This window comes from Oncorhynchus masou, chromosome 12, assembly GCF_036934945.1.
Source record: "Oncorhynchus masou masou isolate Uvic2021 chromosome 12, UVic_Omas_1.1, whole genome shotgun sequence".
Taxonomy (NCBI): Eukaryota; Metazoa; Chordata; class Actinopteri; order Salmoniformes; family Salmonidae; genus Oncorhynchus; species Oncorhynchus masou.
In genome coordinates, this window is record NC_088223.1 from 93,311,735 (window position 1) to 93,326,567 (window position 14,833).

General features: G+C 40.2%; 1 protein-coding gene across 1 annotated transcript in view; it reads left to right on the plus strand.

Annotated features, from left to right (window-relative positions):
• The window catches only part of LOC135549434 (relaxin receptor 2-like), a 205,439-nt gene that overhangs the window by 97,521 nt on the left and 93,085 nt on the right, over nt 1-14,833 (plus strand). Inside the window, exon 9 of the mRNA XM_064979403.1 lies at nt 2,250-2,324. Within this exon, the coding sequence (XP_064835475.1) occupies nt 2,250-2,324 (75 nt within the window). The remainder of the gene's footprint in view (nt 1-2,249; nt 2,325-14,833) is intronic.

Genomic DNA, 14,833 nt, shown 5'->3' on the forward strand with positions numbered 1-14,833 from the left:
ATCAACTGACTATCAGCTGACTATCAGGTGACTATCAACTGACTATCAGCTGACTATCAACTGACTATCAACTGACTATCAACTGACTATCAACTGACTATCAACTGACTATCAACTGACTATCAACTGACTATCAACTGACTATCAACTGACTATCAGCTGACTATCAACTGACTATCAACTGACTATTTGCTGACTATCAACTGACTATCAACTGACTATCAACTATCTGCTGAGGATCAGCTGACTATCAGCTGACTGTCAGCTGACTATCAACTGACTATCAGCTGACTATCTGCTGACTATCAGCTGACTATCTGCTGACTATCAACTGACTATCAGGTGACTATCAGCTGACTATCAACTGACTATCAACTGACTATCAGGTGACTATCAGCTGACTATCTGCTGACTATCAACTGACTATCAGCTGACTATCTGCTGACTATCAACTGACTATCAACTGACTATCAGCTGACTATCTGCTGACTATCAACTGACTATCAGGTGACTATCAACTGACTATCTGCTGACTATCAACTGACTATCTGCTGACTATCAACTGACTATCAACTGACTATCAACTGACTATCAACTGACTATCAGCTGACTATCAGGTGACTATCAACTGACTATCAACTGACTATCAGCTGACTATCAACCATTCAGAGTTAATACCTAAACTTAACCCTAAACACTTCAAAATGTGTCGTTTGGATCAACTTTGACACTTGAGAAACATTGGAGGAACGTCTCATTCTGACATGAGACTGTGAGAGCTTGTTGACCATCTGTTACTGTACACCAATTAACAGAAGTTTGACAAGTTGCACTGCATCATTACATTACAGTCCCTATAGTCTTGCCAACGCAGCACTCAGTAAGTACACTCTTGGAAAAAAAGTGCTATCCTGAACCTCAAAGGGTTCTTCAACTATCATAGGAGAACCCTTTGTAGAACCCCTTTTTTTCAATGGTGGAAAATGTACCCAATTGTCATGCTTGAGTAAAAGTAAAGATACCTTAGCTCGCCCTGGCCGACGTAAGTAAGACATTTAATCGTGTCACCCAGTAAAATACTACTTGAGTTAAAGTCAAAAAATTATTTGGTTTTAAATATTCTTAAGTATCAAAAGTAAACATAATTTCTAAAATATAGTTGAGTTGTCACGCCCTGACCTTAGAGAGCCATTTAATGTCTCTCTTTGGTTTGGTCAGGGTGTGATGTGGGGTGGGAATTCTATGTTTTGTTATCTATGATTTTGTATTTCTATGTTTTGGCTGGGTATGGTTCACAATCAGGCACAGCTGTCTATCGTTGTCTCTGATTGGGAAGCATACTTAGGTAGCTCGTTTTCCCTCCTTTTCTTTGTGGGAAGTTGACTTTGTTTAGGGCACATGGTCTTTAGCTTCATGGTTTGTTTTTGTAGTGGTTATTGTTTTGTTCGGCGTCATTTCTAATAAAGAGAATATGTACGCTCACCACACTACACCTTGGTCATCTTCTTTCAACAACCGTGACATGGGGATCAAAAGTAAAATTTTAAATAATTTCATGTTCCTTAAATTAAGCAAACCAGACGGCATGATATGCTTGTTTTTTTTAAATGTATTTACAAATAGCCAGGGGCACACTCCAACACTCAGACACCATTTACAAACAAAACAAGTGTGTTTAGTGAGTCTGCCAGATCAGAGGCAGTAGAGGACCAGGCGATGTTCTGTTGATAAGTGTGAGATTTGCATCATAATAATAATAATAATAAAATGTAATGAGTACACATAATAAACACATAGAGTAAAAATTACATTTTATTTATAAATATATAAATAAAAAAATGTAAATAAAAATATAAATAAAAAAATATAAATAGTAAAATACAGAGACCTTAAAAATACTACTTTACACCACTGCCTTTCGGGTTCCATGTAGGACTCTTTCCACAGAGGGTTCCACATGGAACCTGAAATGAGTTCTTGGAACCAAAAAGGATTCTCCAAATAGGGACAGCCGAAGAACCCCTTTGGAACCATTTTTTTTCTGAGTGTCTTTTTGCGTTCATCTTTTCTCCCCAAACATGGCTCCCAGCTGTGTGTCGACCTGAAGGAGGTCCCAGAGTTGTGTGTTTGTGTGAGTCCGTGTGTGTGCGTGTGTCCTTCCATCTGTGTGTGTGTGTGTGTGTGTCCGCCCATCCATGTGTGTCTGTGTGTGTATTATCTAGACAACAGTGTGTTCTCTCTCTCCCCAGATCCATGGTTAATACATCTCTGGTGCAGCTCCCCCAGCCCAGCCTCTGTCACCACACACCTAACCTCAGCTGGGTGTGAGTATCTATCTATTTATCTATACATCTATCTATCTATCTATCTATCTATCTATCTATCTATCTATCTATCTATCTACCTATCTATACATCTATACATCTATCTATTTATACATCTATCTATTTATACATCTATCTATCTATACGTCTATCTATACATCTATACATATATCTATCTATACGTCTATCTATCTATACATCTATCTATACATCTATACATATATCTATCTATACGTCTATATATCTATGCATCTATATATCTATACGTCTATATATCTATACGTCTATATATCTATACGTCTATATATCTATACATCTATTTATCTATACATCTGTCTATACATCTGTCTATACATCTATCTATCTGTACATCTATCTATACATCTATCTATATATACGTCTATCTATACATCTATATATCTATACGTCTATCTATACATCTATCTATCTATACGTCTATCTATACATCTATATATCTATACGTCTATCTATACATCTATCTATCTATACGTCTATCTATCTATACATCTGTCTATACATCTATATATATATATACAGATCTATACGTCTATTTATCTATACATCTATTTATCTATACATCTATCTATCTATACATCTATCTATACATCTATCTATACAACTATCTATCTATACATCTATCTATACGTCTATCTATCTATACATCTATCTATCTATACATCTATCTATACATCTATCTATACAACTATCTATCTATACATCTATCTATACGTCTATCTATCTATACATCTATCTATACATCTATACATATATCTATCTATACGTCTATCTATCTATACATATATCTATACATCTATACATATATCTATCTATACGTCTATCTATCTATACATCTATCTATACATCTATACATATATCTATCTATACGTCTATATATCTATGCATCTATATATCTATACGTCTATATATCTATACATCTATATATCTATACGTCTATATATCTATACGTCTATATATCTATACATCTATTTATCTATACATCTATTTGTCTATACATCTGTCTATACATCTGTCTATACGTCTATCTATACATCTATCTATCTATACGTCTATCTGTCTATACATCTGTCTATACATCTATATATATATATATATAGATCTATATGTCTATTTATCTATACGTCTATTTATCTATACGTCTATCTATCTATACATCTATCTATACATCTATCTATCTATACAACTATCTATCTATACAACTATCTATCTATACAACTATCTATCTATACATCTATCTATCTATACGTCTATCTATCTATACATCTATACATATATCTATCTATACGTCTATATATCTATACATCTATACGTCTATCTATCTATACATCTATCTATCTATCTATACATCTATCTATCTATCTATACATCTATCTATCTATCTATACGTCTATCTATCTATACGTCTATCTATCTATACATCTATCTATACATATATATATATATCTATACATCTATCTATCTATACATATATTAATACATCTATCTATACATCTATCTTTGGATTGGAGAAGTAGTTTACCCATACATCTTCATTTTGGATAGATAATTCTTTGTGTTGTTGTTTGTTTAGTGTTTTCCAATTTTCCCAGAAGTGGTTAGAGTCTATGGATTCTTCAATTACATTGAGCTGATTTCTGACATGCTGTTCCTTCTTTTTCCGTAGTGTTTTTGTGTATTGTTTTAGTGATTCACCATAGTGAAGGCGTAGACTCAGGTTTTCCGGGTCTCTATGTTTTTGGTTGGACAGGTTTCTCAATTTCTTTCTTAGATTTTTGCATTCTTCATCAAACCATTCGTCATTGTTGTTAATTTTCTTCGGTTTTCTATTTGAGATTTTTAGATTTGATAGGGAAGCTGAGAGGTCAAATATACTGTCAAGATTTTCTACTGCCAAGTTTACACCTTCACTATTACAGTGGAACGTTTTACCCAGGAAATTGTCTAAAAAGGATTGAATTTGTTGTTGCCTAATTGTTTTTTGGTAGGTTTCCAAACTGCATTCCTTCCATCTATAGCATTTCTTAATGTTACTCAGTTCCTTTGGCTTTGATGCCTCATGATTGAGTATTGCTCTGTTTAAGTAGACTGTGGTTTTGCTGTAGTCTGATAGGGGTGTCAGTGGGCTGACTGTGAACGCTCTGAGAGACTCTGGGTTGAGGTCAGTGATAAAGTAGTCTACAGTGCTACTGCCAAGAGATGAGCTATAGGTGTACCTACCATAGGAGTCCCCTCGAAGCCTACCATTGACTATGTACATACCCAGCATGCGACAGAGCTGCAGGAGTTGTGGTAATGTTGTCATAGTTGTGCCTAGGGGGGCATATGTGGGAGGGAATGCTGTCACCTCCAGGCAGGTGTTTGTCCCCCTGTGTGCTGAGGGTGTCAGGTTCTTGTCCGGTTCTGGCATTTAGGTCGCCACAGACTAGTACATGTCCCTGGGCCTGGAAATGATTGATTTCCTCCTCCAAGATGGAGAAGCTGTCTTCATTAAAATATGGGGATTCTAGTGGGGGATATAGGTAGCACACAGGAGGACATTTTTCTCTTTTAGTATAATTTCCTTATGAATTTCTAGCCAAATGTAGAATGTTCCTGTTTTGATTAATTTAATGGAGTGAGTTAGGTCTGCTCTATACCAAATTAGCATACCCCTGAGTCCCTGTTTCACACCTGGTAGTTTGGTGGATGGGACTACCAGCTCTCTGTAACCTAGAGGGCAACCAGTGGGTCTGTCTCCTCTATACCAGGTTTCTTGCAGGATGACAATGTCTGTATTACCGATTTATTTAGTGAAGTCTGGGTTTCTGCTCTTTAGGCCAAAGGCAGATGACCTCAGGCCTTGGATATTCCAGGATGAGATAGTGAAGGCTTTTTGTTCCAGGGTGTCCAATGTTGTTGGTCGTGGTTTGACCTCAGGCCAGTAAGTGTGAGCAGAGCCTGCTGAGCATCTGGTACATGCCATTGGCTTGGGCGAGTGTGAGAGTGGGGGCTGGGACTGTTTGCTCGCTCACTACCTGGGCGTATGTGTGGCTTCCATGTTGAGGCCCTCTTTGCGGTGGTGGGGTGCATGGGGTGGGCAGGAGTGGCATAGGTCTGATCTGAGGGGGTCTAAATGGTGTGTGGGCATGGTTGACGTGGGGGGGTGTTGATTGGTTGGGGTGGGGGTGTGGATGTGTCTGGGTGTGCTGTGGTCTGGATGTAGGTCCTCTTGGTGTGGGTCCTCTATGTGTAGGTCCAGGGGGGGTCCTGCAGGTCTGGGAGGGTGTCTCGCTGGTCTGGGCGGGGTGTCTATTGATCTGTTGCTCCTGTGTGAAGTGTTGGGGATACGTTTGAGAGCGATGTCCTTTAGAGTTCGGGCAAAGGTGGGCACTGCTGCCTTGTAGAGGTGGACCTGGTCATAGAGGCTGTTCAAGTCCAGGGTGTAGTGGTGGGCCGGGAAAAAAATGGGTTTTGAGGCACAGTCATGGGAAATACTTGCGTTTACCCGCTGTATTGTGGCAGGGTGGAAGTATTTTCGTGGTAGCAGGGTAGAGATAACCACTTGTGCGTTGGGAAAAGTAGAAGAAGCCTTTTCAATCACTGACTTCAGTGCTGTGGCCACCCTTTCCTGCTGTGCTCTCAGGTCGTTTGTGCCTGTGTGTATTATTATGTGGCTGGGTGAGCCTCGTTGGTCCTCAGACAGAAGGTTGAGGGCACGCTGGGTGTTTGGACATCAGAGTTTAGACACACTGTGTTTGGGAAAAAGTTTTTTTTCTTCTATATATTTCCCATTTGAGTCCATAAGTAGTACAATCTGTGTCTTGTGTTTGTCCTCAGTGGGTGTGGGGGCGTTGTCAGAAGGGCTATCAGGGTGGCTGACAGGGGGTGCTCAGAGGGGGTGAGAGCCGCTGGGCTTGGGGTTCTTCATTTGTCTGTTCTGCTGTGATGTCGACTCTATGGTCAGGGTCTGGTGTGGACTGTTCTGCTGTGGTGTCGAGACTTTTGTTGGGTGCTGAGGTGGGCTGTTCTGCTGGCTTCTCTGTGGGGGTGGCTACCTCTCTAGTGGGTTGTTCTCTGTCACACACCGTCCCCCTCAACCTCTCCTCCGTCCCCGTCAACCTCTCCTCCATCCCCCTCAACCTCTCCTCCACCAGCAGTCTGATCCTCTCCTCGAGAGCTCTGTTCTTTTCCTGATCCTGCTCTTTCTCCTGTTGAAGTTGTCTCACAACTGTCCAGAGCGCAGATATGTCTCTCTCCAGCATTCCGGGTCTGGTTAAGGGGGTGTTGTTGTGCTGGACTGTTGTCTGGGTCTGTGTTGACTGGAGTGTAATCACCTGCTGTTCCAGCTCCACCTGCCTTACCTCCAGCTGGGTGAATTTGTCCTTCATTTCAATGAGGGAGTGGTAATCTGTGCTGGGAGGTTGACTCCGCTGGGGGTTGCTCGTCTGTGGGGTTACATAATGAAGAGGTCTGGTCTGACCCGCTCGGGGTGGGGGTATCTTTGTCAAGGGAGAGCTTCTCCTGCTGGGCTAATTCTTTGATTAGGTGAAAGTCCAGCTGAAACCGTTTGGGGTTACCCTGTACCATTACTGTTCCGGACTTATAGATATTTATATTACCTGACTCAGAGTCCTCGTCATCAAGTATTCTGAGTTTCCACCCCTCGTTAACCCCCACTCTCTTAACAAAGGGGTAGTGTGCTAATGTAGCACTGTGCCATGCCAGGGGATGGTTTGTGTGGAAGATAAGGTTGCTGATGTTCCCATTTTTGTAATAGTCAGCAAAAAGTGTCTCTTGATTTTCCATAAGGAGCTTCATTTTGTAGTCTTTTCTTGCTTTATCATTCTTGCAATGCACGGGTACTGTATTTTAATTACCTCTGAACAGCGGGAGGGAGCTTCTAAGGCCTCTCCATTTGGTTGGGGTAGACTGTGTGACTCTCCTGCCATTGTTGGGCTAATGGGCTTTGACACCTCTCACTTGACACGTCAGTGCTAGTTGAAGCTGTATCAAGCTTGGCAGAATTATGTTAGAATTCAGTCCTTATAAAGTAATGTTGTGTATTTTTCTTCTTGGCTTTTGGAGATAAAATATAGTTTCAGACTAAACATTACTCACTCAGTTCCAGGTTGGATGGTGTTTTCAGGTTTCTGTTGTTTTCCAGAGAATTTGCTGTATAGAGTAATAAATCTTAAATATCTATCTATCTATCTATCTATCTATCTAGCTGGAAAGAACGTTTGGATATCAGAGCGGATTCTATCTATCCATCTATCTATCCATGTAAATGACTATTGTAGCTGGAAACGGTTGATTTTTAGTGGAATATCTACATAGGCGTCCAGAGGTCCATTATCAGCAACCATCACGCCTGTCTTCCAATGACCGGTTGTGTTAGCTAATCCAAGTTTATCATTTTAAAAGGCTAATTGATCATTAGAAAACATTTGCAATTATGTTGGCACAGATGAAAACTGTTGCTCTGAATAAGGAAGCAATACAACGGGCCGTTAGACTGACTATCTGGAGCATCAGCATTTCTGGGTTCAATTACAGACTCAAAATGGCCAGAAACGAAGAACTTTCTTCCGAAACTCGTCAGTCTATTCTTGTTTCTTTGTACTGTGTTTCTGATCATGTTGATGTTATTTTCATGGACAAAAAGTGTGCTTTTCTATCAGAAACAAGGACATTTATAAGTGGCCCCAAACTTTTGAAAGGTAGGGTATGTTTCATGATTAACTACTGTAATTGTGGTAATGTATAGGAACTCAGGTCCTTTTCCCTACCTGTGATACCTCACAATAAAATGCAGACCTCATTACCTCTCTTCGGTAATTGTCACAGCCATGTATATTCCCCCTCAAGCCGATTCCACAACAGCTCTCAAGGAATGAATCTGGACTTTGTGAAAACTGGGAACCACATATCCCGAGGACAGATCAGATCAGGTCTCCATCCTGATCCTCCCTTCCTATAAGCAGAAACTCAAACAGGAACTTCCCGTGGGAAGGACTGTTAAACGTTGGTCTGACCAATCGGAACCAATGCTTCAAAATTGTTTAGATCACGCGGACGAGGATCTGTTCTGAGTTGCCTCTGAGAATAAAATTGACGTTGACACAGTGACTGAGTTCATCAGGAAGTGTATAAGGGGACTTTGTTCAAACTTTGACGATTAAAACCTAAAACCCTGGATAGATGGCAGCATTTTGTGCAAATCTGAAAGCACAAACCATCACATTTAACTACAGACCGAGAATATGGTCAAGCACAAACAGTCCAGCTATGCCCTCTGTATCAAACAGGCAAAACATCAATACAAACACAAAGTGCAATTCAACACGAGACGTGTATATGGCAGGGAATCTCTCTCGGAAAACCTGCAACCTGCAGGTCTACTTGTCCGACGTTTTGCTCTTGGACAAGCTAAACAACTTCTTTGCCTGCTTTGAGGGCAACACAGTACCGCTGATGCGGGCCACCACTGCTCCCGTGGACTACCACCGCTCCCGTGGACTACCACTGTTCCCGTGGGCTACCACTGCTCCCGTGGACCACCACCGCTCCCGTGGATTACCACTGCTCCCGTGGGCTACCACTGCTCCCGTGGACTACCACTGCTCCCGTGGACTACCACCGCTTCCGTGGACTACCACCGCTCTCGTGGACTACCACTGCTCCCGTGGACTACCACTGCTCCTGTGGACTACCACTGCTCCCGTGGACTACCACTGCTCCCGTGGGCTACCACTGCTCCCGTGGGCTACCACTGCTCCCGTGGACTACCACTGCTCCCGTGGACTAACACTGCTCCTGTGGACTACCACTGCTCCCGTGGACTAACACTGCTCCCGTGGGCTACCACTGCTCCCGTGGGCTACCACTGCTCCCGTGGACTAACACTGCTCCCGTGGGCTACCACTGCTCCCGTGGGCTACCACTGCTCCCGTGGCTACCACTGCTCCCGTGGGCTACCACTGCTCCCGTGGACTACCACCGCTCCCGTGGACTACCACAGCTCCCGTGGACTACCACAGCTCCCGTGGCCAATGTGAGCAAGACATCGCATGGCTGACGGCCCAGACGAGTCCTCAAAGCAGACCAGCGGGCTGGAGTGTTTACGGACATATTCAATCTCTGCCTATCCCATGTCCCCACTTGCTTTAAGACGCCCACCATTGTTCCTGTACCCAAGAAAGCTAAAGGTAACTGAATGAAATGACTATCGCCCCGTAGCACTCTGTCACCATGAAGAGCTTTGAGCGACGAGTCAAGAATCATATCACCCCCCCCCCCTTACCCACACCCTAGACCCACTCCAATTTGCATACTTACCCTCAAAGATATCCACGGATGACGTATTCGCCATCACACTGCACACTGCCCTATCCCATCTGGACAAGAGGAATACCAATGTAAGAATGCTGTTCATTGACTAGAGCTCAGCTCTGAATTTCATAGTGCTCACCATGGTCATCATTAAGCTCTGGGCCCTGGGTCTGAACCCCGTCCTGTGCAACTGAGTCCTGGACTTCCTGACGGGCTGCCCCCCCAGGTGGTGAAGGTAGGAAACAACACCTCCACGTCGCTGATCCTCAACACAGGGGCCCCACAAGGGTGCGTACTGTTCACCCATGACTGCGTTGCCACGCACGTCTCCAACTCAATCATCAAGTTTGTAGACGACACAGCAGTTGTAGGTGACGGCCTACAGGAAGTGGTGTCAGGAAAATCGTGCACTTCAGGAGACAGCAGAGGGAGTACCCCCTCCACGTGGACAGGACACAGTGGAGAAGGTGAAAAGCTTGAACTCAGAAATGGTTCACCCACACAAACATTGTGGTAAAGTATAATAGCGCTTCTACAACCTCAGGAGGCTGAAGAAATGTGTCTCTTTGCCCATAAGAGACAAACTTACAAATCCACCATTGAGAGCATTGTGTTGGGCTGTATCGCCGCCTGGTACGGCAACTGCATCGCCCACCACACTACCTGCCCTCCAGGACATTTTCAGCACTCAATGTCACAGGAAGGCCAAGAAGATCATCAAGGACCTCAGGAAGACAAAGAAGATCATCAAGGACCTCAGCCTCGCGAGCCACAGCCTGTTCATTCCGTTATCACCCAGAAGGCGAGGTCAGTACAGGTGCATCAAAGTTCGGACTGAGAGACTGAAAAAACAGCTTCTATCTCAAGGCCATCAGACTGTTAAACAGCCATCACTAGGCCGCTTACACCCGGTTACGTAACCCTGCACCGTAGAGGCTGCTGCCAACACACTGACACAACTCCAGCCACTTTAATAACATCACTAGGCCGCTTACACCCGGTTACGTAACCCTGCACCGTAGAGGCTGCTGCCAACACACTGACACAACTCCAGCCACTTTAATAACATCACTAGGCCGCTTACACCCGGTTACGTAACCCTGCACCGTAGAGGCTGCTGCCAACACACTGACACAACTCCAGCCACTTTAATAACATCACTAGGCCGCTTACACCAGGTTACGTAACCCTGCACCGTAGAGGCTGCTGCCAACACACTGACACAAATCCAGCCACTTTAATAACATCACTAGGCCGCTTACACCAGGTTACGTAACCCTGCACCGTAGAGGCTGCTGCCAACTGTATTCTATTCTACTGTATTTACTAACTAGTCACTTTAATAATGTTTACAAACTGCTTTACTCATCTCATATGTATTTACTGTATTCTATTCTACTGTATTTACTAACTAGTCACTTTAATAATGTTTACAAACTGCTTTACTCATCTCATATGTATTTACTGTATTCTATTCTACTGTATTTACTAACTAGTCACTTTAATAATGTTTACAAACTGCTTTACTCATCTCATATGTATTTACTGTATTCTATTCTACTGTATTTACTAACTAGTCACTTTAATAATGTTTACATACTGCTTTACTCATCTCATATGTATTTACTGTATTCTATTCTACTGTATTTACTAACTAGTCACTTTAATAATGTTTACAAACTGCTTTACTCATCTCATATGTATTTACTGTATTCTATTCTACTGTATTTACTAACTAGTCACTTTAATAATGTTTACATACTGCTTTACTCATCTCATATGTATTTACTGTATTCTATTCTACTGTATTTACTAACTAGTCACTTTAATAATGTTTACAAACTGCTTTACTCATCTCATATGTATTTACTGTATTCTATTCTACTGTATTTACTAACTAGTCACTTTAATAATGTTTACATACTGCTTTACTCATCGCATATGTATTTACTGTATTCTATTCTACTGTATTTACTAACTAGTCACTTTAATAATGTTTACAAACTGCTTTACTCATCTCATATGTATTTACTGTATTCTATTCTACTGTATTTACTAACTAGTCACTTTAATAATGTTTACAAACTGCTTTACTCATCTCATATGTATTTACTGTATTCTATTCTACTGTATTTACTAACTAGTCACTTTAATAATGTTTACAAACTGCTTTACTCATCTCATATGTATTTACTGTATTCTATTCTACTGTATTTACTAACTAGTCACTTTAATAATGTTTACAAACTGCTTTACTCATCTCATATGTATTTACTGTATTCTATTCTACTGTATTTACTAACTAGTCACTTTAATAATGTTTACATACTGCTTTACTCATCTCATATGTATTTACTGTATTATATTCTACTGTATTTACTAACTAGTCACTTTAATAATGTTTACAAACTGCTTTACTCATCTCATATGTATTTACTGTATTCTATTCTACTGTATTTACTAACTAGTCACTTTAATAATGTTTACAAACTGCTTTACTCATCTCATATGTATTTACTGTATTCTATTCTACTGTATTTACTAACTAGTCACTTTAATAATGTTTACAAACTGCTTTACTCATCTCATATGTATTTACTGTATTCTATTCTACTGTATTTACTAACTAGTCACTTTAATAATGTTTACACACTGCTTTACTCATCTCATATGTATTTACTGTATTCTATTCTACTGTATTTACTAACTAGTCACTTTAATAATGTTTACATACTGCTTTACTCATCTCATATGTATTTACTGTATTCTATTCTACTGTATTTACTAACTAGTCACTTTAATAATGTTTACAAACTGCTTTACTCATCTCATATGTATTTACTGTATTCTATTCTACTGTATTTACTAACTAGTCACTTTAATAATGTTTACACACTGCTTTACTCATCTCATATGTATTTACTGTATTCTATTCTACTGTATTTACTAACTAGTCACTTTAATAATGTTTACATACTGCTTTACTCATCTCATATGTATTTACTGTATTCTATTCTACTGTATTTACTAACTAGTCACTTTAATAATGTTTACAAACTGCTTTACTCATCTCATATGTTGTGACGTAGAAGTCCGTCACTGGCTGCGGGCAGCATTTGGTTCTTTAACGCACACACATATTCATCACTCCTCCCTGCGCCATTATAAGATAAGTTAACAATGTGGGTCGACACACAAATTAACTTCTGTCTTGGTGCATGCATTTCACACTTGTCAATGTTCATATTTGAGAGATACAATAATTATTATACTTATCAATGTTGTGGATGAGCGCATTGTTTGTTCTGTTCCTCTCTCTCCATCTCTGTAGCTTCCGGGTATGCTGGAAAAGGACCCGAGCTAAGGGAATTGGGTTGGCTTTATAGTGCCTGTCCCAAATGGCTCATAAATGCATATGGGCATATTGAAAGATATTGTCAGTAGTGATGTAATGTATTAAATGTTATGTTGGGATATTGTTTAAAACTGTGTTGCAATGTATATCCTTTAGTATGTTTAGTTCATGGAAAATGTAGGTTTCTATTGTTAATTGATTAATTAATTAGGGTTAATTGTTCTGAGGGGAGGGGCTAGCCCTACAAACGGAGCCTCTCTTTCAGTCTCTGAGGAGGCAGTTTGGATTGAGCTGTGGATGGGGCAGCATTGTTTTTTAAGCTGTCCCATAAGGTAGACGTTGATGGCAGTACTGTTGTTTTTTGTTCCGGAATCACTTGTAAATAAACACCTTTGCACAGAAGAACTTTTGCGGTTCCGCCATCTTTTTATTTTGATAGAGGTTAGGTTATCCAGTTTAGCCTTCTGGCCTACTCTACGTGACATATGTATTTACTGTATTCTATTCTACTGTATTTACTAACTAGTCACTTTAATAATGTTTACATACTGCTTTACTCATCTCATATATATAAACTGTATTCTATTCTACTCTATGTTTAACTCCTTCTAGACTATTGGAAAAATTCCAGGTTAAACTGTGTCGTGGAAATTTCCTGTATTTACCAAATCATGAGAGCAAACCTCACACAAGTCAGAGTTAGTTATCACAAAGTCCATCTTTAATTATTTGAGCTCCATCACAACCCTGTGACTCTCAGATCGATTCAGTGTCTATCAATGAATTCTCCGAGAGTCCCTTACACATTGCAACTGACATCCTTTATAGCAAAGACACACATAGCCAGACAGCATTAGGCATAATTTATCGTTCAGCGTTGTCTCCTAAACTATGTTCTTTTCTCAAACTCAGAACCTAAACAAATCAATATATCAATATATCAATATATCAATATATATATATATATATATATATATATATATATATATATATATATATATATATATATATATATAGTATAATAATAGTATAAATAAAGAAAAACTGGAATGTCCACTCTTGAGTGCATATATATATATATAATTAAAAAAGTTTTTAAAGAATAGTAATATGTATATATATATTATATGTATATTTTATACTCAGGATTCTGACATTGCTCATCGTAATAATCCTGTAATTCTTAATTCTATACGCTTTAGATTTCTGTTTATTGTTGAGTATTGTTTGATATTATTGCACTGTTGGAGCTAGGAATACAAGCATTGCTCTACACCCACAATAACATCTGCTAAATATACTGCATGAGTAAAAGTATGTGGACACCTGCTCGTCGAACATCTCACTCCAAAATCCTGGGCTTTAAGAGTTGTATGGTGTTGAATGTATGGATGTTGTATGGTGTATGGTGTTGATCCCCTCCCCCCCCTTGCTGCGGGAACTTGGTTCAGCCACAAGAGCATTAGTGAGGTCGAGCAGTGATGTTGGGCGTTACAATTCATTCCAAATATGGATTGTATTTACAATGGTGTTTGTTCTTCAAAAATCAAATCAAATCAAATGTATTTATATAGCCTTTCGTACATCAGCTGATATCTCAAAGTGCTGTACAGAAACCCAACCTAAAACTCCAAACAGCAAGCAATGCAGGTGTAGAAGCACGGTGGCTAGGAAAAACTCCCTATAAAGGCCAAAACCTAGGAAGAAACCTAGAGAGGAACCAGGCTATGTGGGGTGGCCAGTCCTCTTCTGGCTGTGCCAGGTGGAGATTATAACAGAACATGGCCAATATGTTCAAATGTTC